The 25,143-nt window shown below is 45.9% G+C and overlaps 1 protein-coding gene across 1 annotated transcript in view; it reads right to left on the bottom strand.

Annotated features, from left to right (window-relative positions):
- Positions 1-25,117, bottom strand: part of LOC306741957 (myosin light chain kinase, smooth muscle-like) — a gene marked incomplete at both ends in the record, with an annotated part of 47,088 nt that extends 21,971 nt beyond the window's left edge. Inside the window, 12 exon segments of the mRNA XM_079224291.1 lie at positions 4,225-4,284; positions 5,215-5,331; positions 9,083-9,266; positions 9,336-9,821; positions 9,825-9,919; positions 9,922-9,943; positions 13,202-13,339; positions 13,601-13,651; positions 13,655-13,677; positions 13,680-13,726; positions 24,600-24,715; positions 24,836-25,117. Of these exon segments, the coding sequence (XP_079080417.1) occupies positions 4,225-4,284; positions 5,215-5,331; positions 9,083-9,266; positions 9,336-9,821; positions 9,825-9,919; positions 9,922-9,943; positions 13,202-13,339; positions 13,601-13,651; positions 13,655-13,677; positions 13,680-13,726; positions 24,600-24,715; positions 24,836-25,117 (1,621 nt within the window).
- Between the last annotated feature and the right edge of the window lie 26 nt (positions 25,118-25,143).

The following is a 25,143-nucleotide window of genomic DNA, read 5'->3' as shown; positions in this document are numbered from 1 at the left end:
AAGAAGCAAAAGAAGCAGAAGCAGAAGAACAAGAACATGAAGAACAGGAAGAACAGGAAGAACAAGAAGCAGAAGAACAAGAAGCAGAAGAACAAGAAGAACAAGAAGAACAAGAAGAAGAACAAGAAGCAGAAGAACAAGAAGAACAAGAAGCAGAAGAAGAACAAGAAGCAGAAGAAGAACAAGAAGCAGAAGAACAAGAAGAAGCAGAAGAACAAGAAGCAGAAGAACAAGAAGAAGCAGAAGAACAAGAAGCAGAAGAACAAGAAGAACAAGAAGAACAAGAAGAACAAGAAGAACAAGAAGCAGAAGAACAAGAAGCAGAAGAACAAGAAGAACAAGAAGAACAAGAAGAACAAGAAGAACAAGAAGCAGAAGAACAAGAAGAACAAGAAGCAGAAGAAGAACAAGAAGCAGAAGAAGAACAAGAAGCAGAACAAGAACAAGAAGCAGAAGAAGAACAAGAAGCAGAAGAAGAACAAGAAGCAGAAGAACAAGAAGAAGCAGAAGAACAAGAAGAAGCAGAAGAACAAGAAGAAGCAGAAGAACAAGAAGCAGAAGAACAAGAAGCAGAAGAACAACAAGAAGCAGAAGAACAAGAACAAGAACAAGAAGCACAAGAAGCAGAAGCACAAGAAGCACAAGAAGCAGAAGCACAAGAACAAGAAGCACAAGAACAAGAAGCAGAAGAACAAGAAGCAGAAGAACAAGAAGAAGAACAAGAAGCAGAAGACGCAGAAGCAGAAGAACAAGAAGAAGAACAAGAAGCAGAAGAAGCAGAAGAACAAGAAGTAGAACAAGAATTAGAAGAACAAGAAGTAAAAAAAGAACAAGAACAACAAGAACAACAAGAAGCAGAAGAACAATAACAAGAAGCAGAAGAACAGGAACAAGAAGCAGAAGAAGCAAAAGACGCAGAAGCAGAAGAAGCAGAAGAACAAGAAGTAGAACAAGAAGCAGAAGAACAAGAACAAGGAGAAAAAGAAGCAAAAGAAGCAGAAGAACAAGAAGAACAAGAAGCAGAAGAACAAGAAGAACAAGAAGCAGAAGAACAAGAAGAACAAAAAGCAGAAGAACAAGAAGAACAAGAAGAACAAGAACAAGAAGATCAAGAAGAAGAAGAACAAGAAGCAGAAGAACAAGAAGCAGAAGAACAATAACAAGAAGCAGAAGAAGAAGAACAAGAACAAGAAGCAGAACAAGAACAAGAAGCAGAAGAACAAGAAGCAGAAGAACAATAACAAGAAGCAGAAGAACAAGAAGAAGAACAAGAAGCAGAAGAACAAGAAGTAAAGAATAAGAACAACAGGAACAATAACTAGAAGAACACGAACAAGAAGCAGAAGAACAAGAAGCAAAAGAAGCAGAAGAACAAGAAGAACAAAAACAAGAACAAGAAGAACAAGAACAAGAAGCAGAAGAACAAGAAGCAAAAGAAGCAGAAGAACAAGAAGAACAAAAACAAGAATAACAAGAACAAGAATAACAAGAATAACAAGAACAAGAAGCAGAAGAACAAGAAGAAGAACAAGAACAAGAAGCAGAAGAACAATAAGTAAAGAACAAGAAGAACAAGAGGAACAATAACAAGAAGAACAAGAACAAGAAGAACAAGAAGCAAAAGAAGCAGAAGAACAAGAAGAACAAGAACAAGAAGCAGAAGAACAAGAAGCAAAAGAAGCAGAAGAACAAGAAGAACAAAAACAAGAATAACAAGAACAAGAATAACAAGAATAACAAGAACAAGAAGCAGAAGAACAAGAAGAAGAACAAGAACAAGAAGCAGAAGAACAATAAGTAAAGAACAAGAAGAACAAGAGGAACAATAACAAGAAGAACAAGAACAAGAAGAACAAGAAGCAAAAGAAGCAGAAGAACAAGAAGCAAAAGAAGCAGAAGAAGTAGAAGAACAAGAAGCATTTTATTCTGTTTTCTGTCAGTGTAGTTTCAAAAGGTTAGCCTAACTTCGCACAAAGACCAGAAGAACAGCTAACTTAACTAACAGTTAAACACTAAACTTTCACTGTTATGCCGATGATACTCAACTATATCTGTCGATCAAGCCAGATGAAACCCACCAGGTCGCTAAACTTCAAGCGTGTCTTAAAGACATCAAAACCTGGATGACCTGCAACTTCCTGCTGCTGAACTCGGACAAGACTGAAGTTATTTTACTCGGCCCAGAACACCTCAGAAATCAAGTATCTGATGATATGGTTTCTCTGGGTGGCATCGCTCTGGCAGCTACCACCACCGTAAGGAATCTCAGAGTTATTTTTGACCAGGACCTGTCCTTTGGCTCTCACGTGAAACAGATCTCAAGGACCGCCTTTTTTCACCTACGGAACATCTCAAAGATCCGGCACATCCTGTCTCAACGCGATGCTGAGACATTGATCCACGCATTTGTTACCTCAAGACTGGATTACTGTAACTCCGTATTATCAGGCTGCTCCGGTAAATCCCTTGGATCTCTCCAACTGATCCAGAATGCTGCAGCTCGTGTACTAACGAGGACGCGGAAGAGAGATCACATTACTCCTGTACTAGCTGCTCTCCACTGGCTTCCTGTAAGATTGAGAATCATATTTAAAATCCTTCTCCTTACCTACAAAGCCTTAACTGGTGATGCACCATCATATCTTAAGGACCTTATAGTGCCATATTACCCCACGAGAGCATTACGCTCACTGAATGCAGGGTTACTTGTGGTTCCCAGAGTGTTAAAAAGTAGATTGGGGGCTAGAGCTTTCAGTTATCGGGCTCCTCTTCTGTGGAATCAGCTTCCACTTTCAGTCCGTAGGGCAGACAGTCACCTCATTTAAGAGTAGACTTAAGACTTTCCTCTTTGATGGCGCTTATAGTTAGGGCTGTTTCAGGCTTATAGTTAGGGCTGGCTCAGGTTTGCCCTGGTCCAGCCCCTAGATATGCTGCTATAGGCCTAGACTGCTGGGGGACATCTTAGGATACACTGAGCTCCTCTTCTCCTCATCTCTTCTTCTCTTCCTCTTTCACTCCTCCTCTCCTCTTCTCCTCTTCTTTATCTCCTTCTGGATAAATTATTGTCTCTTCAATGCACATTACTAACTCTACTTTCTTTTTCCATGGCTTCATGGCTGCCTGGAACCGGTCCTGCCTGCTGTCATGGCCCTGCTGATGGAACAAGTCCTGCCTGCTGCCATGGCCCTGCTGATGGAACCGGTCCTGCCTGCTGCCATGGACCTGCTGATGCCCCTCCAATCTACCTCCTTCTGCTTAATGGGTCGTGGCTATCTGGATCATGGACCATGCATACTACTCATTATATGAATCATTTCTGTCACATTCATGTAATGTGCTGTAACTCCGTTACGTTATTCATTCTGGTCACATGACATCTATTGCTTCTGTACATCCGGGGAGAGGGATCCTCCTCTGTTGCTCTCCCTCAGGTTTCTTCCCCTGTTTTCCCTGTGAAAGGGTTTTTACTATCTTTATTGGGGAGTTTTTCCTGATCCGATGTGAGGTCCCGGGACAGGGATGTCATGTTACAGATTGTAAAGCCCTCCGAGGCAAACTTGTATTTGTGATGTTGGGCTATATAAAATAAATTGAATTGAATTGAATTAACAGTACCAGGACATCGTTAGCCTAGCTAAACACAAAGACCAGAAGAGAGCATTCAGTCCTGAGCTGACTGACAGACAAAGACAGAGAGAGAGAGAGAGAGAGAGAGAGAGAAAGAGAGAGATAGAGATATAGAGAGAGATAGAGAGAGAGATATATAGATAGAGAGAGAGAGAGAGAGAGAGAGAGATGGAGCCACTAAAGGCTGATGGGAAATGTTTATAGTCTCACAGGGTTCAGGAAACAGTGAGGCTGATGGGAAACGTGGTCTTGAAGTGAAGAAGAGAGCGCTGGATAAAACCTGACAGAGACACTTTAAAATAGAAATGTGTGTGTGTGTGTGTGTGTGTGTGTGTGTGTGTGTGTGTGTGTGTGTGTGTGTGTGTGTGTGTGTGTGTGTGTGTGTGTGCGCGTCTCTGTGTGTGTGTGTGTGTGTCTCTGTGTGCGTCTCTGTGTGTGTGTGTGTCTCTGTGTGCGTCTCTGTGTGCGTGTGTGCGTCTCTGTGTGTGTGTGTGTGTGAGTGTCTGTGACGGTGGGTGGGTGGGTACCAGTGCCCCCAGTATTCAGCTCCTTATTGGGACAAAAGGAAAGAAGCTGCTGCATATTTTGGAAACTCACTCTCTGAGGTCGGAGTCGTCTTCTTGGACTTCTTGTCAGCCGGAGAGTTTTCTGTTGGATCTGAAGAGAGAGAGAGAGAGATGGAGAGATGGAGAGATGGAGAGATGGATGAAGAGAGCGAAGGAGGTAGAGAGAGAGATGGAGAGAGAAAGAGCGAGAGAGAGAAGGAGGTAGAGAGAGAGAGATGGAGAGATGGAGAGAGATGGAGAGAGGTAGAGAGAGATGGAGAGAGAGAGACAGAGAGAGAGAGAAAGAAGGAGGTACGGAGAGAGAGGTAGAGAGAGACAGACAGACAGACAGTGAGAGAGAGAAGTAGAGGTAGAGAGACAGAGAGAGAGAGAGAGAGAGAGGTAGAGAGAGAAGTAGAGGTAGAGAGAGAGACAGAGAGGGAGAGAGAGAAGTAGAGGTAGAGAGAGAGAGGGAGAGAGAGAGAGGGAGAGAGAGAAGTAGAGGTAGAGAGAGAGAGGGAGAGAGAGAGAGGGAGAGAGAGAAGTAGAGGTAGAGAGAGAGAGGGAGAGAGAGAGAGGGAGAGAGAGAGAGAGGGAGAGAGAGAGACAGAGAGGGAGAGAGAGAAGTAGAGGTAGAGAGAGAGAGAGAGAGAAGTAGAGGTAGAGAGAGAGGTAGAGAGAGAGACACACAGGGAGAGAGAGAGAAGTAGAGGTAGAGAGAGAGAGGGAGAGAGAGAGAGGGAGAGAGAGAAGTAGAGGTAGAGAGAGAGAGGGAGAGAGAGAGAGGGAGAGAGAGAAGTAGAGGTAGAGAGAGAGAGGGAGAGAGAGAGAGGGAGAGAGAGAAGTAGAGGTAGAGAGAGAGAGGGAGAGAGAGAGAGGGAGAGAGAGAAGTAGAGGTAGAGAGAGAGAGAGGGAGAGAGAGAAAGACAGTTTAACATCTACAGATAGAAACTCTCTCACTTTGTTGAGTTTAAGAACTAAAACATCTGGCTTTTCAAAATAAAACAGGAGGAAGAGGAGGAGGAAGAGAAGGAGTTCTCACCGTCTACTAGAACCATACAGGAACATTGGTCTCGGCCTGCCGGGTTCTCCGCTCTACATGTGTACGTTCCCTCGTCCTCTGGCAGAGCTTTGTCTATCGTCAGGGAGCACAACCCGCCTGCAACACAGGTTATAACACACTTTATAACAGGTTATAACACACGTTATAACACACGTTAAAACACAGGTTATAACAGGTTATAACACACGTTATAACACACGTCATAACACATAGTACACGTTATGACACATGTTATAACACAGGTTATAACACAGGTTATAACACACGTTAAAACACAGGTTATAACACACATTATAACGCACGTTAAAACACAGGTTATAACACACGTTATAACAGAGGTTATAACACACGTTATAACACACAGTACACGTTATGACACACGTTATAACACAGGTTATAACACAGTATACACGTTATAACACACGTTATAACACACAGGTTATAACACACAGGTTATAACACACAGGTTATAGCACACACATTATAACACACACGTTATAACACACAGTATACACGTTATAACACACGTTATAACAGACGTCATAACAGACGTTATAACAGACGTTATAACAGACAGGTAATAACACACGTTATAACAGACGTTATAACACACACGTTATAACACACAGTATACACATTTTAACACACGTTATAACACACATTATAACATGTTATAACACACGTTAAATGCAGGTTATAACAATTATATAACACAGTAGACACATTATAACACACGTTATAACACACGTTATAACACACGATATGACATGTTATGACACATGTTATGACACATGTTATGACGCACGTTATACACGTTATAACACACGTTATGACGCACGTTGTGATGCACTTTATACACGTTATAACACACGTTATTGCCATATGAAACCATGCCAATGGATTCCATATAATATGATAGAAAGGATTTCAAATAAAAGGATACAATATAATATAATAAATGGTCAATAAAATGTACTTTTCTAAAATGTAATTTTCCGAACACTCAAAGTACTATAATACAATATTTAAGGCGTATTATTATGGCCATTGTAGGTTCGAAAATATGTGGGAGGGTACTATTCAGAGAAATACATTTGAGATTATTACATTTATGATAACTAACCGCAGCCCCAGAGCATGAATATGTTCATGATATATTTATGTATGCTCATAAAATACCACAGAAGGAAACGTGTGTGTTACATACCGTAACAGTAGGAGCAACTTATATTTAATATTATCCCCGACTCCATAATTACTTATTATTATTATTTAACCTACAATAATACAACACAACATACTATAGTATAATATCACTATACAATGTGCAATAAAGTAAAAGTACTAATAAAACGTAACAAGTATTGATATTGACGTGTTGATGTCTACAGCTGTCGTCTCAGTGATACACACAAACGCACGCACTCACACACACACACGCGCACACACACACACACACACACACACACACACACACACACACTTCACTGGTCTCAGTTACTGTTTATAAGTTCAGTTTTATTCTTTTATCGTATCCTTAGTTACTGTCTCACTCACTCCCTTACTCTCTCACGCTCTCACTGTCTCACTCTTAAACTCTCTCACTCCCTTACTCTCTCACTGTCTCACTCTCTAACTGTCTCACTCTCTCACTGTCTCACTCTCTAACTGTCTCACTCTCTCACTGTCTCACTCTCTAACTGTCTCACTCTCTCACTCTCTCACTCCCTTACTCTCTCACTCTCTCACTGTCTCACTCTCTAACTGTCTCACTCTCTCACTGTCTCACTCTCTAACTGTCTCACTGTCTCACTCCCTTACTCTCTCACTCCCTTACTCTCTCACTCTCTCACTGTCTCACTCCCTTACTCTCTCACTGTCTCACTCTCTCACTGTCTCACTCCCTTACTCTCTCACTGTCTCACTCTCTAACTGTCTCACTCCCTTACTCTCTCACTGTCTCACTCTCTAACTGTCTCACTCTCTCACTGTCTCACTCTCTAACTGTCTCACTCTCTCACTGTCTCACTCCCTTACTCTCTCACTCTCTCACTCCCTTACTCTCTCACTGTCTCACTCCCTTACTCTCTCACTGTCTCACTCCCTTACTCTCTCACTCTCTCACTGTCTCACTCCCTTACTCTCTCACTGTCTCACTCTCTCACTGTCTCACTCCCTTACTCTCTCACTGTCTCACTCTCTAACTGTCTCACTCCCTTACTCTCTCACTGTCTCACTCTCTAACTGTCTCACTCTCTCACTGTCTCACTCCCTTACTCTCTCACTCGTAAACTCTCTCACTCCCTTACTCTCTCACTGTCTCTCTAACTGTCTCACTCTCTCACTGTCTCACTCTCTCACTGTCTCACTCCCTTACTCTCTCACTCGTAAACTTTCTCACTTCCTTACTCTCTCACTGTCTCACTCACTCTCTCACTGTCTCACTCCCTTACTCTCTCACTCGTAAACTCTCTCACTCCCTTACTCTCTCACTGTCTCTCTCACTGTCTCACTCACTCTCTCACTGTCTCACTCACTCCCTCACTCTCTCACTGTCTCACTCACTCCCTCACTCTCTCACTGTCTCTCTCCCTTACTCTCTCTCTCTCTCTCTCACTGTCTCACTCTCTCTCTCACTCTCTCACTGTCTCACTCTCTCACTGACTCTCACTCTCTCACTGTCTCACTCACTCCCTCACTGTCTCACTCTCTCTCCCTTACTCTCTCACTCTCTCTCTCCCACTGTCTCACTCTCTCTCTCACTGACTCTCTCACTGTCTCACTCTCTCTCACTCTCTCAGTCTGTCAGAGATAATCTGATACTCAAGTTATATTTAAACACAATGTTATGATTCCTCGTTGAGCCACTGACCTGTAAACCAACAAAAGGTCAAAGGTCAAAGGTCAGCGTGGAGCTTTACCGGCCTGTGATTGGTTGAACGTTCGCATTGATCGTAATGATTCATTCTGATCAGCTGTGATTGGATGATGGATACGATGCCTTCAGGGACCTTTTGTGTGTTCTGGACTCGTCATACTTCAATAAATATGTGTTCTTCTCCCTTTCTCCTTATTGATTATTGACACCATTTCCCATGATGCACATTGATAGTGTGTGCTTAACAAATCCCACACCTCCAGTTTCTTACACACTGTACTGTGCAGTCTGATGACATCACTGTGACATCATCAGACCGCGGACGACGAACCAGGAAACGATGAGCGGATTGTTTTAAAGCTGCTTCTTCGAACACTTTAACTATTATTACTTTTATTATTGGGTCTATATGAATAAACGTCCACATCCGTCCCGTATAAACATGTAGTTACTAGTTTATAACGCTGCTGTGCTCATCAATACATGCTGTATGTAAACAACTAAACAATGTCCTAATATCCGATTATAACACATCAACCTAAGTAATAAACCATTTATTACATGTTTAAATACTCATGACCCACGAGTCTTATTCTACCATTTTAAAGTATTTGTTCTAATCTTTTATAAACCAAATGATTAAGAATTGAAATTCTGAATCACTGTCGTAGTGTTTGTGTGTGTGTGTGTGTGTGTGTGTGTGTGTGTGTGTGTGTGTGTGTGTGTGTGTGCGTGTGTGTGTGTGTGTGTGTGTAAAATGATCTGTTCACTATTAAATACCAACAATAGTCTGTTGGCTTTGTCACACATCCTGTTGTTTCTGCTTTCTATTAATAGTCTGAAGCCTCTGAGCTGCATCAACAGTTGGTTTAACTCAACTTTATTCAGTTTGTGTGTGTGTGTGTGTGTGTGTGTGTGTGTGTGTGTGTGTGTGTGTGTGTGTGTGTGTGTGTGTGTGTGACCTCTGACCTTCGTTGGCGAGCACGATGAACTTGGACGACTTGATGACCTTCCCGTCCAGCGTCCAGGTGACGGCTGCAGGCTCCGAGGCTCCGAGGCGGCACTGCAGGCGGAGCCGCCGGCCGTCTAGCACCGTCACGTCGCTCAGCTTCTCCAGGAACCCCGGGGCCGCTGCTCCTGCTGCTCCTGCTGCTCCTGCTGCTCCTGCTGCTCCTGCTGCTCCTGCTGCTCCTGCTGCTCCTGCTGCTCCTGCTGCTCCTCCTCCTCCTCCTCCTCCTCCACTCTTCTTCTCATTAATCCCTCCGTCCACGCAGTGGTTCTCTGTGGCAGCCTCGCTCTCCCCGTTCTTCTCGGGGCTCGCCGGCTTCTTCTTGTTGGCGAGGACGGAGCGAAAGTCGGCGCCGGCGTTCTTCCCGGGCGTCTCTGCGGGTTTGTTGCCGCCGGCGCCCTTCTTGGCCAACACGGCGCGGAAGTCGACCTGCTGCGGGGCGCTGCCCTTGCGGTCCTCCTCCATCTTGGCCTTGACGCCCTTGAGGTTGGCCTTAAAATCCATCTCCTGGCAGCGGCCTCCCTCTCCTCTTCCCGGCTGGCGGTGGCGTTCGCTGCTCGGCGTCCCAGAAGCTGCTGCGCCTCCTTCTCCTCTCGCCTCCCTGGTGTCCAGCAGCGCTAGAGGAGGGCTCCTCCTCCTCTTCTTCTTCTCCTCCTCTTCCTCGTGCAGGTGCAGGAGTTCCAGGTTCTCCTTCTGCTCCTAATTGGCCTCCTGCCACTGCCGACTGACAGCAGGGACACTGCTGCTGCTCCTCTGCCCCGCGCCTCCTCCTCTGGAACCTCCTCCCAGCACCACAGTCCACCAGCTGCTCCTCCTCCTCCTCCTCCTCTTCCTCCTCCTCTTCCTCCTGCTGCAGGTCTGGAGCACAGAGACAGATGGAGAGAGAGAGAGGGGGGAATAAACAGAGCGGGGTTAAAGCCCTCTGCAGGCCCCGCCCCTTCAGCTGTGTGTGTGTGCGTGTGCTTGTGCGTGTGCATGTGTGTGCGTGTGTGTGTGTATGTGTGTGTGTGTGGAGGAGGAGGAAGTGGACCTCGACTCAAAATGTCCATGTTACATCACAAGTGACTCGACTGCCCTTAAATGGGCATACACCCAGAACGGCCTGAAACACACACACACACACACACACGCACACACACACACACACACACACACACACACACACACACACACACACACAGTGTAAACAGTTTCGACCAGCTGGGAGTGAGAGAGGAAATACTGTCTCTGATTGGTTTGGATGATATGGACGGATTAGAGAAGCTTTATGGGAATCTGTGGATGTAGGACAGACAGGGGGAGAGAGACAGACAGACAGACAGACAGACAGACAGACAGACAGACAGACAGACAGACAGAGAGGACGAGCTGAGGCCTGTCTGTCTGTCTCTGGTGGAGGGACAGACAGGACGAGCTGGAGGAGACAACAGGTGAGACTGTCTGTTCCCATTGGAGGCACCATGCTGGTCCCAATGCGAACAGGGACCACCATGCTGGTCCCATTGGAAGCACCATGCTGGTCCCAATGGAACCACTATGCTAGTCCCAATGGGAACAGGAACCACCATGCTGGTCCCAATGCGAACAGGAACCACCATGCTGGTCCCAATGCAAACAGGAACCACCATGCTGGTCCCAATGCGAACAGAAGGCACCATGCTGGTCCCAATGGGAACAGGAAGCACCATGCTGGTCCCAATGGAACCACCATGCTGGTCCCAATGGAACCACCATGCTGGTCCCAATGGAACCACCATGCTGGTCCCAATGGGAACAGACAGTCTCACCTGTTGTCTCCTCCAGCTCGTCCTGTCTGTCCCTCCACCAGAGACAGACAGACAGGCCTCAGCTCGTCCTCTGGTCCTGTCTGTCCCTCCACCAGAGACAGACAGACAGGCCTCAGCTCGTCCTCTGGTCCTGTCTGTCCCTCCACCAGAGACAGACAGACAGGCCTCAGCTCGTCCTCTGGTCCTGTCTGTCCCTCCACCAGAAACAGACAGACAGGCCCCAGTACTCCCCAACATTGTTCCTGACACACAGACAGGTTCAACACTTTGCTCAAATTCAGTTCTGACTTCACACTGAACTCCATTTTAAAACAATACTAGATACTCAAAGGTCCTGATAGCTACTGCTGTAGTCATCTCTCTGGTACTCGAGAACCCAAAATATGACCTGTTTCCTACCTTTGTGTTTCCTAGTACTCTACCCTACTCTTTACAGTCCCCTCCCTAGTGTCCTAGTACCCTATGATATTCTTTACAGTACCCTCCCTAGTGTCCTAGTACCCTATGATATTCTTTACAGTCCCCTCCCTAGTGTCCTAGTACCCTATGATATTCTTTACAGTACCCTCCCTAGTGTCCTAGTACCCTATGATATTCTTTACAGTACCCTCCCTAGTGTCCTAGTACCCTATGATATTCTTTACAGTACCCTCCCTAGTGTAGCTGTCTACCTGTAACTGTTGCACTATGTTGGTGTAATATTTTGTAACGGTTTTTAATTTTTGTATATTTTGTATTTGTATAGCATCACTGGGTGACTGCAGGAAAGACTTTTATTTTGAAACATCAGCTGAGTGGCGAGGTAGAGCTCACAGGGTTTTTCTAGGGGTACCTGAACACACCATACCGGTGTGCTCACGGTGCTGTGAGCCTCGGTAGCGGCACACGCTTTGCACGCCGTCAAGCAGACATCTCAACAACTAATGTGAAGGAGGTTCAGAGGATTCCCTTTGTTTGAGCACGCAGCCAACGAGGTATTGTGTCTTTGGTTGTGTACTTGCACTATGTTTGTTGTTGATGCTGTGATGTGTGTGTGTGTTTGGATGCCCTGTATTGTACAGTTTCACGGTTCGAGTTGGAGATGAAGATTCCATTAAAAACCCGTATCAAAAACCATTGCTGTCTTACTGTGCTTGGGAGGGAGTCACACTACCTGATACTCTTTACAGTACCCTCCCTAGTGTATAAGTACTCTACCTGATACTCTTTACAGTACCCTCCCTAGTGTATAAGTACTCTATGATACTCTTTACAGTACCCTCTCTAGTGTAGAAGTACCCTACCTGATACTCTTTACAGTACCCTCCCTAGTGTATAAGTACTCTATGATACTCTTTACAGTACCCTCCCTAGTGTGTAAGTACTCTATGATACTCTTTACAGTACCCTCCCTAGTGTAGAAGTACTCTATGATACTCTTTACAGTACCCTCCCTAGTGTAGAAGTACTCTATGATATTCTTTACAGTCCCCTCCCTAGTGTAGAAGTACCCTACTTGATACTCTTTACAGTCCCCTCCCTAGTGTAGAAGTACACTATGATACTCTTTACAGTACCCTCCCTAGTGTAGAAGTACTCTATGATATTCTTTACAGTACCCTCCCTAGTGTAGAAGTACTCTATGATATTCTTTACAGCGCCCTCTCTACGTTCGTAGCACCCTAGGGAGGTTAGTACTAGCTTTTCAGTCCCCTACAGCTTTTCTTTGGTAGCGTCACGTTTGTTCATTACTTTGGACAAACGTATCTGCCACATGAGTAAATGTAAATGTATCTAATCCCTAAACACTGTGTGATACACAATACATAAGAATTGTATCCTTGTGTAGTCAAACTGAGGTAGTATAAATTCAACCAGGTTAAGTTTGCAGTTTTCAGGGATCTTGATCCTCTTTTATGGCCGTCTTTAGAGACCTAGTAGCATACTTGATGATGTTTATGCCCTCCATGACCAGTGGGAACTCTTCATTATATATCTCCTAATATGAACAAGTAAAAACCATCAGGATGAATACGATGGAAAACTACAGTATGTGAAGAGGAGGATGATAGATTATGGATGGGTTCATGGGTGGGGGAGGGCTTGTGTTTCCTGTTTGACTTTAATCCTCACTTCATACTGGAGATCATAGAGGATTATTTGAGCATGTTTCTGTCCACAAAACATCCATTAATACTTCAACATATTAACTATAATATACATATACACATATACAGCGTGTTTCCTCTCACCTGAGGGTGATCAGGTAGTCCCCAGTATGATACCTTTTAACTTTCATGAAGTCCAGGTCACTGGTCCAGATGTACTGGCGCAGGACAGGAGGACGTGTTGACCCACCGAGGCGCTCACTGGTCTGGGTTTGGAGATGAACCAGGGATGGACGCCGTCCTGGGGCTCTGCCACAGAGACCATGACACCTGACACCTTTATCTGTGGGGGGGGGGGGGGGGGGGGAGGGTCCCACCAAACTATGCGTTTCTGACTAAAACGTCTCTGTAGGTGAAGCTGTTGGGTAACTAACTAAGCTAACTGATGTTAGCTAACTGAGCTAACGGACATTAGCTATTAACAGTATTTATATGGAATGGAGTCCATGTTTAATACTGATGTCAATCTGTGAGATTAGTGAACTAGTTAGAAGCCAGTTCCTCAGGAAGGACTTGGTAGTTACCCTCCACAGTGAGCTGGGACTGGATGTGGTCCGTACTGGTTCCAGGCCTGGCAGCTGTAGGTCCCAGTGTCCTAGGGGGAAACCTCCTGGATCAGTGGTTCTTCTCCCTGAGGAGGTGGAAGTCCTCCAATGCTGTCACTTCCTGGCTGGAAGGGGCAACCCGAGGACCACAACAACTTAGACCCTGGAGGGGGGCAACCCGAGGACCACAACAACTTAGACCCTGGAGGGGGGCAACCCGAGGACCACAACAACTTAGACCCTGGAGGGGGGCGACCTGAGGACCACAACAACTTAGACCCTGGAGGGGGGCAACCCGAGGACCACAACAATTTAGACCCTGGAGGGGGGCGACCTGAGGACCACAACAACTTAGACCCTGGAGGGGGGGCGACCTGAGGACCACAACAACTTAGACCCTGGAGGGGGGGCGACCTGAGGACCACAACAACTTAGACCCTGGAGGGGGGCGACCCGAGGACCACAACAATTTAGACCCTGGAGGGGGGCGACCTGAGGACCACAACAACTTAGACCCTGGAGGGGGGCGACCTGAGGACCACAACAACTTAGACCCTGGAGGGGGGCGACCTGAGGACCACAACAACTTAGACCCTGGAGGGGGGCGACCTGAGGACCACAACAACTTTGACCCTGCAGAGCGGAGCTGATCCTGGATCAGTCACTGAGACTCCAGCAGGTTAGAACATGAGACTGGAAAGAGGAACCTGGACAGAAACATCTGAGGAGCTGAATGTTTTAGAGGAAAACAGTAAATTATGAATATGTCATAAATTCTAAATAGATATTAGAGAAGTCATTATTGTGGTTCTTTTTAAATGAGACGGAACCTTGAAGCAGTTTGGTGACTGACATTAGATCTCAGGTAGCAGAGACCTGATCCTCACAGCTTATATGGAGAAAACCTCTGTGGAAAATAATTATGTAACACACGCACACACACACACTCACACACGCATGCATGCACGCACAGACGCACGCATGCACGCACACACACACACACACACACTCACACTCACGCACGCACGCACACACACACGCACACGCACGCACACACACTCACTCTGCTGGGTTCATAATATGGAGCGTGCAGCTATAGTTAGCTTCTATAGTTCCTGATAATCAACTCAACAAGTGGAAGAAGAACCAGAACATGACCGCACACACACACACACACACACACACACACACACACACACACACACACACACACACACACACACACACACACACACACACACAGGAAATAAAGAGGCAGAACTCGCACAAAGTAAATCTGTCCTCATCTCATCTCCAACATCTCCCTTGAGATCTGACAGGAAATACCACAGCTAACACACACACACACACACACACACACACACACACACACACACACACACACACACACACACACACACACACACTCGTACCGGTCAGCTCCAGCGCCATGGTAACAGCCTCACGCACTCCTCTGACCTTGGTGACCTTTGACCTTGAGGTCTGCCTGCAGCACATGAAGAAGAGATGCATAACACGCGTGTTCAGTACAACTTGACAACAAAGTACAACGTAAACATGTGACATCATCAGACCGAGACACAAGCATGTGTGTGTTTCACCTGCACATCTGAAGGTGTGTTCAGACAGCGACGAACACGGAACCCTTCTCTAAACACGGAACCCTTCTGTAAACACGTAACCCTTCTCTGAACACGGAACCCTTCTCTAAACACGGAACCCTTCTCTAAACACGGAACCCTTCTCTGAACACGGAACCCTTCTCTAAACACGGAACCCTTCTCGAAACACAGAACCCGTCTCGAAACACGGAACCCTTCTCGAAACACAGAACCCGTCTCTAAACACGGAACCCGTCTCTAAACACGGAACCCGTCTCTGAACATAGAACCCTTCTGTAAACACGGAACCCTTCTCTAAACACGGAACCCGTCTCTAAACACGGAACCCTTCTCTAAACACGGAACCCGTCTCTAAACACGGAACCCTTCTCTAAACACGGAACCCGTCTCTGAACACGGAACCCTTCTCTAAACACGGAACCCTTCTGTAAACACGGAACCCTTCTCTAAACACGGAACCCGTCTCTGAACATAGAACCCTTCTGTAAACACGGAACCCTTCTCTGAACACGGAACCCGTCTCTAAACACGGAACCCTTCTGTAAACACGGAACCCTTCTCTGAACACGGAACCCTTCTGTAAACACGGAACCCTTCTCTAAACACGGAACCCTTCTCTGAACACGGAACCCTTCTGTAAACACGGAGCCCTTCTGTAAACACGGAACCCTTCTCTAAACACGGAACCCGTCTCTGAACACGGAACCCTTCTGTAAACACGGAACCCTTCTCTAAACACGGAACCCTTCTCTGAACACGGAACCCTTCTGTAAACACGGAGCCCTTCTGTAAACACGGAACCCTTCTCTAAACACGGAACCCGTCTCTGAACACGGAACCCGTCTCTGAACACGGAACCCTTCTGTAAACACGGAACCCGTCTCTGAACACGGAACCCTTCTCTGAACACGGAACCCTTCTGTAAACACGGAGCCCTTCTGTAAACACGGAACCCTTCTCTAAACACGGAACCCGTCTCTGAACACGGAACCCGTCTCTGAACACGGAACCCTTCTGTAAACACGGAACCCTTCTGTAAACACGGAACCCTTCTCTAAACACGGAACCCGTCTCTGAACATAGAACCCTTCTGTAAACACGGAACCCTTCTCTGAACACGGAACCCGTCTCTAAACACGGAACCCTTCTGTAAACACGGAACCCTTCTCTGAACACGGAACCCTTCTGTAAACACGGAACCCTTCTCTAAACACGGAACCCTTCTCTGAACACGGAACCCTTCTGTAAACACGGAGCCCTTCTGTAAACACGGAACCCTTCTCTAAACACGGAACCCGTCTCTGAACACGGAACCCTTCTGTAAACACGGAACCCTTCTCTAAACACGGAACCCTTCTCTGAACACGGAACCCTTCTGTAAACACGGAGCCCTTCTGTAAACACGGAACCCTTCTCTAAACACGGAACCCGTCTCTGAACACGGAACCCGTCTCTGAACACGGAACCCTTCTGTAAACACGGAACCCGTCTCTGAACACGGAACCCTTCTCTGAACACGGAACCCTTCTGTAAACACGGAGCCCTTCTGTAAACACGGAACCCTTCTCTAAACACGGAACCCGTCTCTGAACACGGAACCCGTCTCTGAACACGGAACCCGTCTCTAAACACGGAACCCTTCTCTAAACACGGAACCCGTCTCTAAACACGGAACCCTTCTCTAAACACGGAACCCGTCTCTGAACACGGAACCCTTCTCTAAACACGGAACCCTTCTGTAAACACGGAACCCTTCTCTAAACACGGAACCCGTCTCTGAACATAGAACCCTTCTGTAAACACGGAACCCTTCTCTGAACACGGAACCCGTCTCTAAACACGGAACCCTTCTGTAAACACGGAACCCTTCTCTGAACACGGAACCCTTCTGTAAACACGGAACCCTTCTCTAAACACGGAACCCTTCTCTGAACACGGAACCCTTCTGTAAACACGGAGCCCTTCTGTAAACACGGAACCCTTCTCTAAACACGGAACCCGTCTCTGAACACGGAACCCTTCTGTAAACACGGAACCCTTCTCTAAACACGGAACCCTTCTCTGAACACGGAACCCTTCTGTAAACACGGAGCCCTTCTCTAAACACGGAACCCGTCTCTGAACACGGAACCCTTCTCTAAACACGGAACCCTTCTCTGAACACGGAACCCTTCTGTAAACACGGAGCCCTTCTGTAAACACGGAACCCTTCTCTAAACACGGAACCCGTCTCTGAACACGGAACCCGTCTCTGAACACGGAACCCTTCTGTAAACACGGAACCCGTCTCTGAACACGGAACCCTTCTCTGAACACGGAACCCTTCTGTAAACACGGAGCCCTTCTGTAAACACGGAACCCTTCTCTAAACACGGAACCCGTCTCTGAACACGGAACCCGTCTCTGAACACGGAACCCGTCTCTAAACACGGAACCCTTCTCTAAACACGGAACCCGTCTCTAAACACGGAACCCTTCTCTAAACACGGAACCCGTCTCTGAACACGGAACCCTTCTCTAAACACGGAACCCTTCTGTAAACACGGAACCCTTCTCTAAACACGGAACCCGTCTCTGAACATAGAACCCTTCTGTAAACACGGAACCCTTCTCTGAACACGGAACCCGTCTCTAAACACGGAACCCTTCTGTAAACACGGAACCCTTCTCTGAACACGGAACCCTTCTGTAAACACGGAACCCTTCTCTAAACACGGAACCCTTCTCTGAACACGGAACCCTTCTGTAAACACGGAGCCCTTCTGTAAACACGGAACCCTTCTCTAAACACGGAACCCGTCTCTGAACACGGAACCCTTCTGTAAACACGGAACCCTTCTCTAAACACGGAACCCTTCTCTGAACACGGAACCCTTCTGTAAACACGGAGCCCTTCTGTAAACACGGAACCCTTCTCTAAACACGGAACCCGTCTCTGAACACGGAACCCGTCTCTGAACACGGAACCCTTCTGTAAACACGGAACCCTTCTCTAAACACGGAACCCTTCTCTGAACACGGAACCCTTCTGTAAACACGGAGCCCTTCTGTAAACACGGAACCCGTCTCTGAACACGGAACCCTTCTCTGAATACGGAACCCTTCTGTAAACACGGAGCCCTTCTGTAAACACGGAACCCTTCTCTAAACACGGAACCCGTCTCTGAACACGGAACCCGTCTCTGAACACGGAACCCTTCTGTAAACACGGAACCCTTCTCTAAACACGGAACCCTTCTCTGAACACGGAACCCTTCTGTAAACACGGAGCCCTTCTGTAAACACGGAACCCGTCTCTGAACACGGAACCCTTCTGTAAACACGGAACCCGTCTCTGAACACGGAACCCGTCTCTGAACACGGAACCTTTCTGTAAACACGGAACCTTTCTGTAAACACGGAACCCTTCTCTAAACACGGAACCCTTCTCTAAACACGGAACCCGTCTCTGAACACGGAACCCCGTGGAGTGTGGGAACGCTCTGATTGGTTCTACGTCACCACCCTAAAGACTACGGTTGGCCTCCACAGTGCGTCAGAGCGTTCGGTTCTCTGGTCCAGGGTTCTGTCGGTTGGGATCCTGTTGATCATCAACCTCTAAACCTCTAAACCTCTAAACCTCTAAACCTCTAAACCTCTAAACCTCTAAACCTCACCAACATGAATACAGAGAACCAAAGTTCTTCTTCTGTCTAGTGTGAACTGTAGTTTATTAGCTATGTGTCTCCTGTCTGGCATTCCTGATATGTACACAGAACAAGGCCTGTTTATGCACACGCACACACACAGTAACTTCACATGCACACACACATGTTAACACACACACACACACACACAGACATGTTGACGGAGAGAAAAGGAAATCCAAACTCCATATAAGGAGAAGGACGAGTGAGAATCAGACTGGAAACTCTCTCTCTCTCTCTCTCTCTCTCTCTCTCTCTCTCTCACACGCGCACACGTACACACACACACAGGCACGCACACACACACGCACTCACACACACACACACACATACACACACACACACAGGCACGCACACACACGCACAAACACACACACACACACAGGCACGCACACACACACGCACTCACACACACACACACACATACACACACACACACACACAGGCACGCACACACACGCACAAACACACACGCACAAACACACACACACATGCACACACACACGCACACACACACAGAGGCACGCACACACACACACACGCACGCACGCACGCACACACACACATACACACACAGAGGCACGCACAAACACACGCGCACAAACACACACACACATGCACACACACATGCACAAAGGCACACACACACAGGCACGCACACACACACACGCACAAACACACACACGCACAAACACACACAGGCACGCACACACACGCACAAACACACACGCACACAGGCACGCACACACACACACACGCATGCACGCACACACACACGCACACACACACAGAGGCACGCACACACACACGCACGCACACACACACGCACACACACGCACACACCCACACGCACACACACGCACGCGCACACAGACACAGAGGCACGCACACACACAGGCACGCACGCACACACACACACGCAAACACACGCACACACACACACGCACACACACAGAGGCACGCACACACACGCACACACACACACACACACGCACACACACACAGAGGCACGCACACACACGCACACACACACGCACACACACGCACACGCACACGCACACACACACACACACACACACTGCCCGTTCTTCTCCTTCTTTCGTTGACAGAAGTCAGGTTGCCCCACTGACCAATCACACGCATGTTAATGATCAGGCTGCCCCACTGACCAATCACACGCATGTTAATGATCAGGCTGCCCCACTGACCAATCACACGCATGTTAATGATCAGGCTGCCCCACTGACCAATCACACACATGTTAATGATCACGCTGCCCCACTGACCAATCACACGCATGTTAATGATCAGGCTGGGCCACTGACCAATCACATACGTCCAGTGCCAACATGCGGCCGCTGGCACGTCAAACTAAAGATCTGATTGGTTGAAGACTATGACATCACGATAACGTCTCCATGTACTTTAATCTAGATGACCAGCTAAAAGGCCTCTGCTTCCATAGAGACACAGAGGTGAAATCTGATTGGATGAGAGCTCTCCTTAAAAAAGTCCTTGTATAGTACTTGTATAGTGCATGAATAGTACTTGTATTGTACATGTATAGTACATGAATAGTACATGAATAGTACATGAATAGTACTTGTATAGTACATGAATAGTACATGAATAGTACTTGTATAGTGCATGAATAGTACCTGTATAGTACTTGTATAGTGCATGAATAGTACATGAATAGTACTTGTATAGTGCATGAATAGTACTTGTATAGTACTTGTATCGTGCATGAATAGTACATGAATAGTACATGAATAGTACTTGTATAGTGCATAAATAGTACTTGTATAGTACATGAATAGTACATGAATGGTACATGAATAGTACATGAATAGTACTTGTTAAGTGCATGAATAGTACTTGAATAGTACATGAATAGTACATAAATAGTACATGAATAGTACTTGTATAGTGCATGAATAGTACTTGTATAGTACTTGTATAGTGCATGAATAGTACATGAATGGTACATGAATAGTACATGAATAGTACTTGTTAAGTACATGAATACTACTTGAATAGTACAGGAATAGTACATAAATAGTACATGAATAGTACTTGTATAGTGCATGAATAGTACTTGTATAGTGTATGAATAGTACTTGTATAGTGCATGAATAGTACTTGAATATACATGAATAGTACTTGAATATACATGAGTAGTACATGAATGGTACATGAATAGTACATGAATAGCACTTGTATAGTACATGAATAGCACTTGTATAGTACTTGAATAGCACTTGTATAGTACTTGTATAGTACTTGTATAGTGCTTGTATAGTACATGAATAGTACATGAATAGTACATGAATACTACTTGTATAGTACATGAATAGCACTTGTATAGTACATGAATAGCACTTGAATAGTACATGAATAGTACATGAATACTACTTGTATAGTACATGAATAGCACTTGTATAGTACATGAATAGTACATGAATACTACTTGTATAGTACATGAATAGCACTTGAATAGTACATGAATAGTACATGAATACTACTTGTATAGTACAGGAATAGCACTTGAATAGTACATGAATAGTACATGAATACTACTTGTATAGTACATGAATAGTACTTGTGTAGCACATGAATAGTACATGAATAGTACATGAATAGTACATGAATACTACTTGTATAGTACATGAATAGCACTTGAATAGTACATGAATAGTACTTATGTAGCACATGAATGGCACTTGAATAGCACATGAATAGTACATGAATAGTACATGAATAGTACATGAATAGTACATGTCTCCCTCCTCAGACTAACATCAGGTCCAAACACTGAAACGGGAAAAGGAGTCCCCACAATGTGAAGAACACACACACACACACACACACACAGAGAGAGAGAGAGAGAGAGACACACACACACACACACACACACACACACACACACACACACACACACACACACACACACTGAAGCCGACCCATTAAGGGCATTACCCGGGGAATCCACTCTTTGTGTGTGTGTGTTCACTGCAGCAGCGTGTTTTGTCTTTATATGGTTTCCAGCTCTCATATTTGTTTAACGGTCGCACGACACCAGAGAGCTCTCTCTCTCTCTCTCTCTCTCTCTGTCTCTCTCTCTCTCTCTCTCTCTCTCTCTCTCTCTCTCTCTGTCTCTCTCTCTGTGTCTCTCTCTGTCTCTCTCTGTCTCTCTCTCTCTGTCTCTCCCTCTCTGTCTCTCTCTCTCTGTCTCTCTGTCTCTCTGTCTCTCTCTCTCTCTCCCTCTCTCTATCCATCTCTCTCTCTCTCTCTCTGTCAGTAGTCAGACTCTGTGCTGCCTCCTGCTGGTGATGTAACTTCATCACTGAGTCTTTCAAACAGAACTCACCACAAGAAGATAACACATCTTGTGACCTCAGGAGATGTGTGTCTGTAGTATCAATACTACAGACACACATCTAGTAATAAACAAGTGAAATATGGTTTGGTACATGATACAATTCAAGTGCCCAAATGCTCATTTGAGATCTCACCTGAATGTTCTCTGTTCTAAACCCCCACTATCAAAGTCAACCTTTGCAGAGAGAATGTTCACATATTGTGTTATGATTTGGGTTAGAGAATGTTCACATATTAAGCTATGATTTGGGTTAGAGAATGTTCACATATTGTGTTATGATTTGGGTTAGAGAATGTTCACATATTGAGCTATGATTTGGGTTAGAGAATGTTCACATATTGAGTTATGATTTGGGTTAGAGAATGTTCACATATTGTGTATGATTTGGGTTAGAGAATGTTCACATATTGAGTTATGATTTGGGTTAGAGAATGTTCACATATTGTGTATGATTTGGGTTAGAGAATGTTCACATATTGAGTTATGATTTGGGTTAGAGAATGTTCACATATTGAGTTATGATTTGGGTTAGAGAATGTTCACATATTGAGTTATGATTTGGGTTAGAGAATGTTCACATATTGAGTTATGATTTGGGTTAGAGAATGTTCACATATTGAGTTATGATTTGGGTTAGAGAATGTTCACATATTGAGTTATGATTTGGGTTAGAGAATGTTCACATATTGTGTATGATTTGGGTTAGAGAATGTTCACATATTGAGTTATGATTTGGGTTAGAGAATGTTCACATATTGAGCTATGATTTGGGTTAGAGAATGTTCACATATTGAGCTATGATTTGGGTTAGAGAATGTTCACATATTAAGCTATGATTTGGGTTAGAGAATGTTCACATATTGAGTTATGATTTGGGTTAGAGAATGTTCACATATTGAGTTATGATTTGGGTTAGAGAATGTTCACATATTGAGTTATGATTTGGGTTAGAGAATGTTCACATATTGAGCTATGATTTGGGTTAGAGAATGTTCACATATTGAGCTATGATTTGGGTTAGAGAATGTTCACATATTAAGCTATGATTTGGGTTAGAGAATGTTCACATATTGAGCTATGATTTGGGTTAGAGAATGTTCACATATTGAGTTATGATTTGGGTTAGAGAATGTTCACATATTGAGTTATGATTTGGGTTAGAGTTGGACCTTACAGCTGCATCATTTCAAAGAAATAATCATCCTGAAAGTGATTTTTTCTAGGCGGACCTGAAACATCTTCATTTACTCTTAACCAGTAACATATAGACCGATATTTACACATCTGAACAAAATCTCACATGTGTGCCTTTTATTATATACCATTATTCAATAAGCCCTAGTGGTTGCAGAGATACACCCTTTTTAGTTTGGAGATGACATTTTCGAGCAGAAGCCTAACAATAGCTTGGTGCTTAAAAGGACACAGACAATATGTCAACAGACAATATAGTGGATGTGTGTCTGTAGTATTAACCAATCAGATCCTGACCCTGGTTTCATGATCGATGTCATTGATAAACCTGATCAACAAGCACATCGTCATAGGAATAAACCGGAAGCACTTTTATTCTGAAGGCTCACCGGAAGCTCAGTGTGTGCTGCTGTTTATTCTGAAGGCTCACCGGAAGCTCAGTGTGTGCTGCTGTTTTATTCTGAAGGCTCACCGGAAGCTCAGTGCGTGCTGCTGTTTTATTCTGAAGGATCACCGGAAGCTCAGTGCGTGCTGCTGTTTTATTCTGAAGGCTCACCGGAAGCTCAGTGCGTGCTGCTGTCAGAACTCTGACGGGTCTCAGCCCAGCCTCATTCCGGTCTGAGCCTCTGGTCCTGGTCTACAGACCTGCTGTTGGATCATCAGGACAGCCCAAGCCGAGCCAACCCCGAACCCGAATCCGAACCCGAACCGAGCCTCAGACAGACAGCTGCTTCTTCATCCTGCAGAGCCGGAGTCTTCCTCCCGGTAAGAACGGGTTCATCTCCGTGACACGCGCACACACTCACGCACACACACGCGCGCACACACACACGGGCGCGCGCACAAGCGCACACACACACACACGCACACGCGCACATACCGTTAACGTGTGACCACCGTGAGACTGGCCAGTGTGCGCGCGTGCCACTCCCTTCCATCCTCAGTGTTAGAACGAACACCAGCTGATCAATAACCAGCTGATCAATAACCTGCAGGTGTATGACAGACTGATGTGATATGTGAATATATATGTGTATATATATATATATATATATATATATATATATATATATATATATATATATATTAAAATATACCCTCAGCTGAAACAGACTGACCAATCACATGGTCTTCTGGACTCCTGGTGGTGATCTGGATCAGACGGGTTAGACCTGCTGAACCCAAACCTGTACTGAGGGCCTGGATGAGGCTGCTGTCCACCAGGTCTCCCTAAGGAGGCCGGGGTGGGGGGTAGGACCCATCTGAGGGAGACCCATTGGAGGGGGACCCATTGGAGGGGCACCCATTGAGAGGGAGACCCAATGGAGGGGCACATATTGGGAGGGATACCCATTGAAGGGGCACCCATTGGGAGGGAGACCCATTGGAGGGGCACCCATTGGGAGGGGCACCCATTGGAGGGGCACCCATTGGGAGGCAGACCCATTGGAGGGGCACCCATTGGAGGGTCACCCATTGGGAGGGAGACCCATTGGAGGGGCACGCATTGGGAGGCAGACCCATTGGAGGGGCACCCATTGGGAGGGAGACCCATTGGAGGGTCACCCATTGGGAGGGAGACCCATTGGAGGGGCACGGATTGGGAGGCAGACCCATTGGAGGGGCACCCATTGGGAGGGAGACCCATTAGAGGGTCA

This window comes from Taurulus bubalis (assembly GCF_910589615.1).
Source record: "Taurulus bubalis genome assembly, chromosome: 1".
Lineage (NCBI taxonomy): Eukaryota > Metazoa > Chordata > Actinopteri > Perciformes > Cottidae > Taurulus > Taurulus bubalis.
This window is presented reverse-complemented; position numbering and strand designations above follow the sequence as displayed.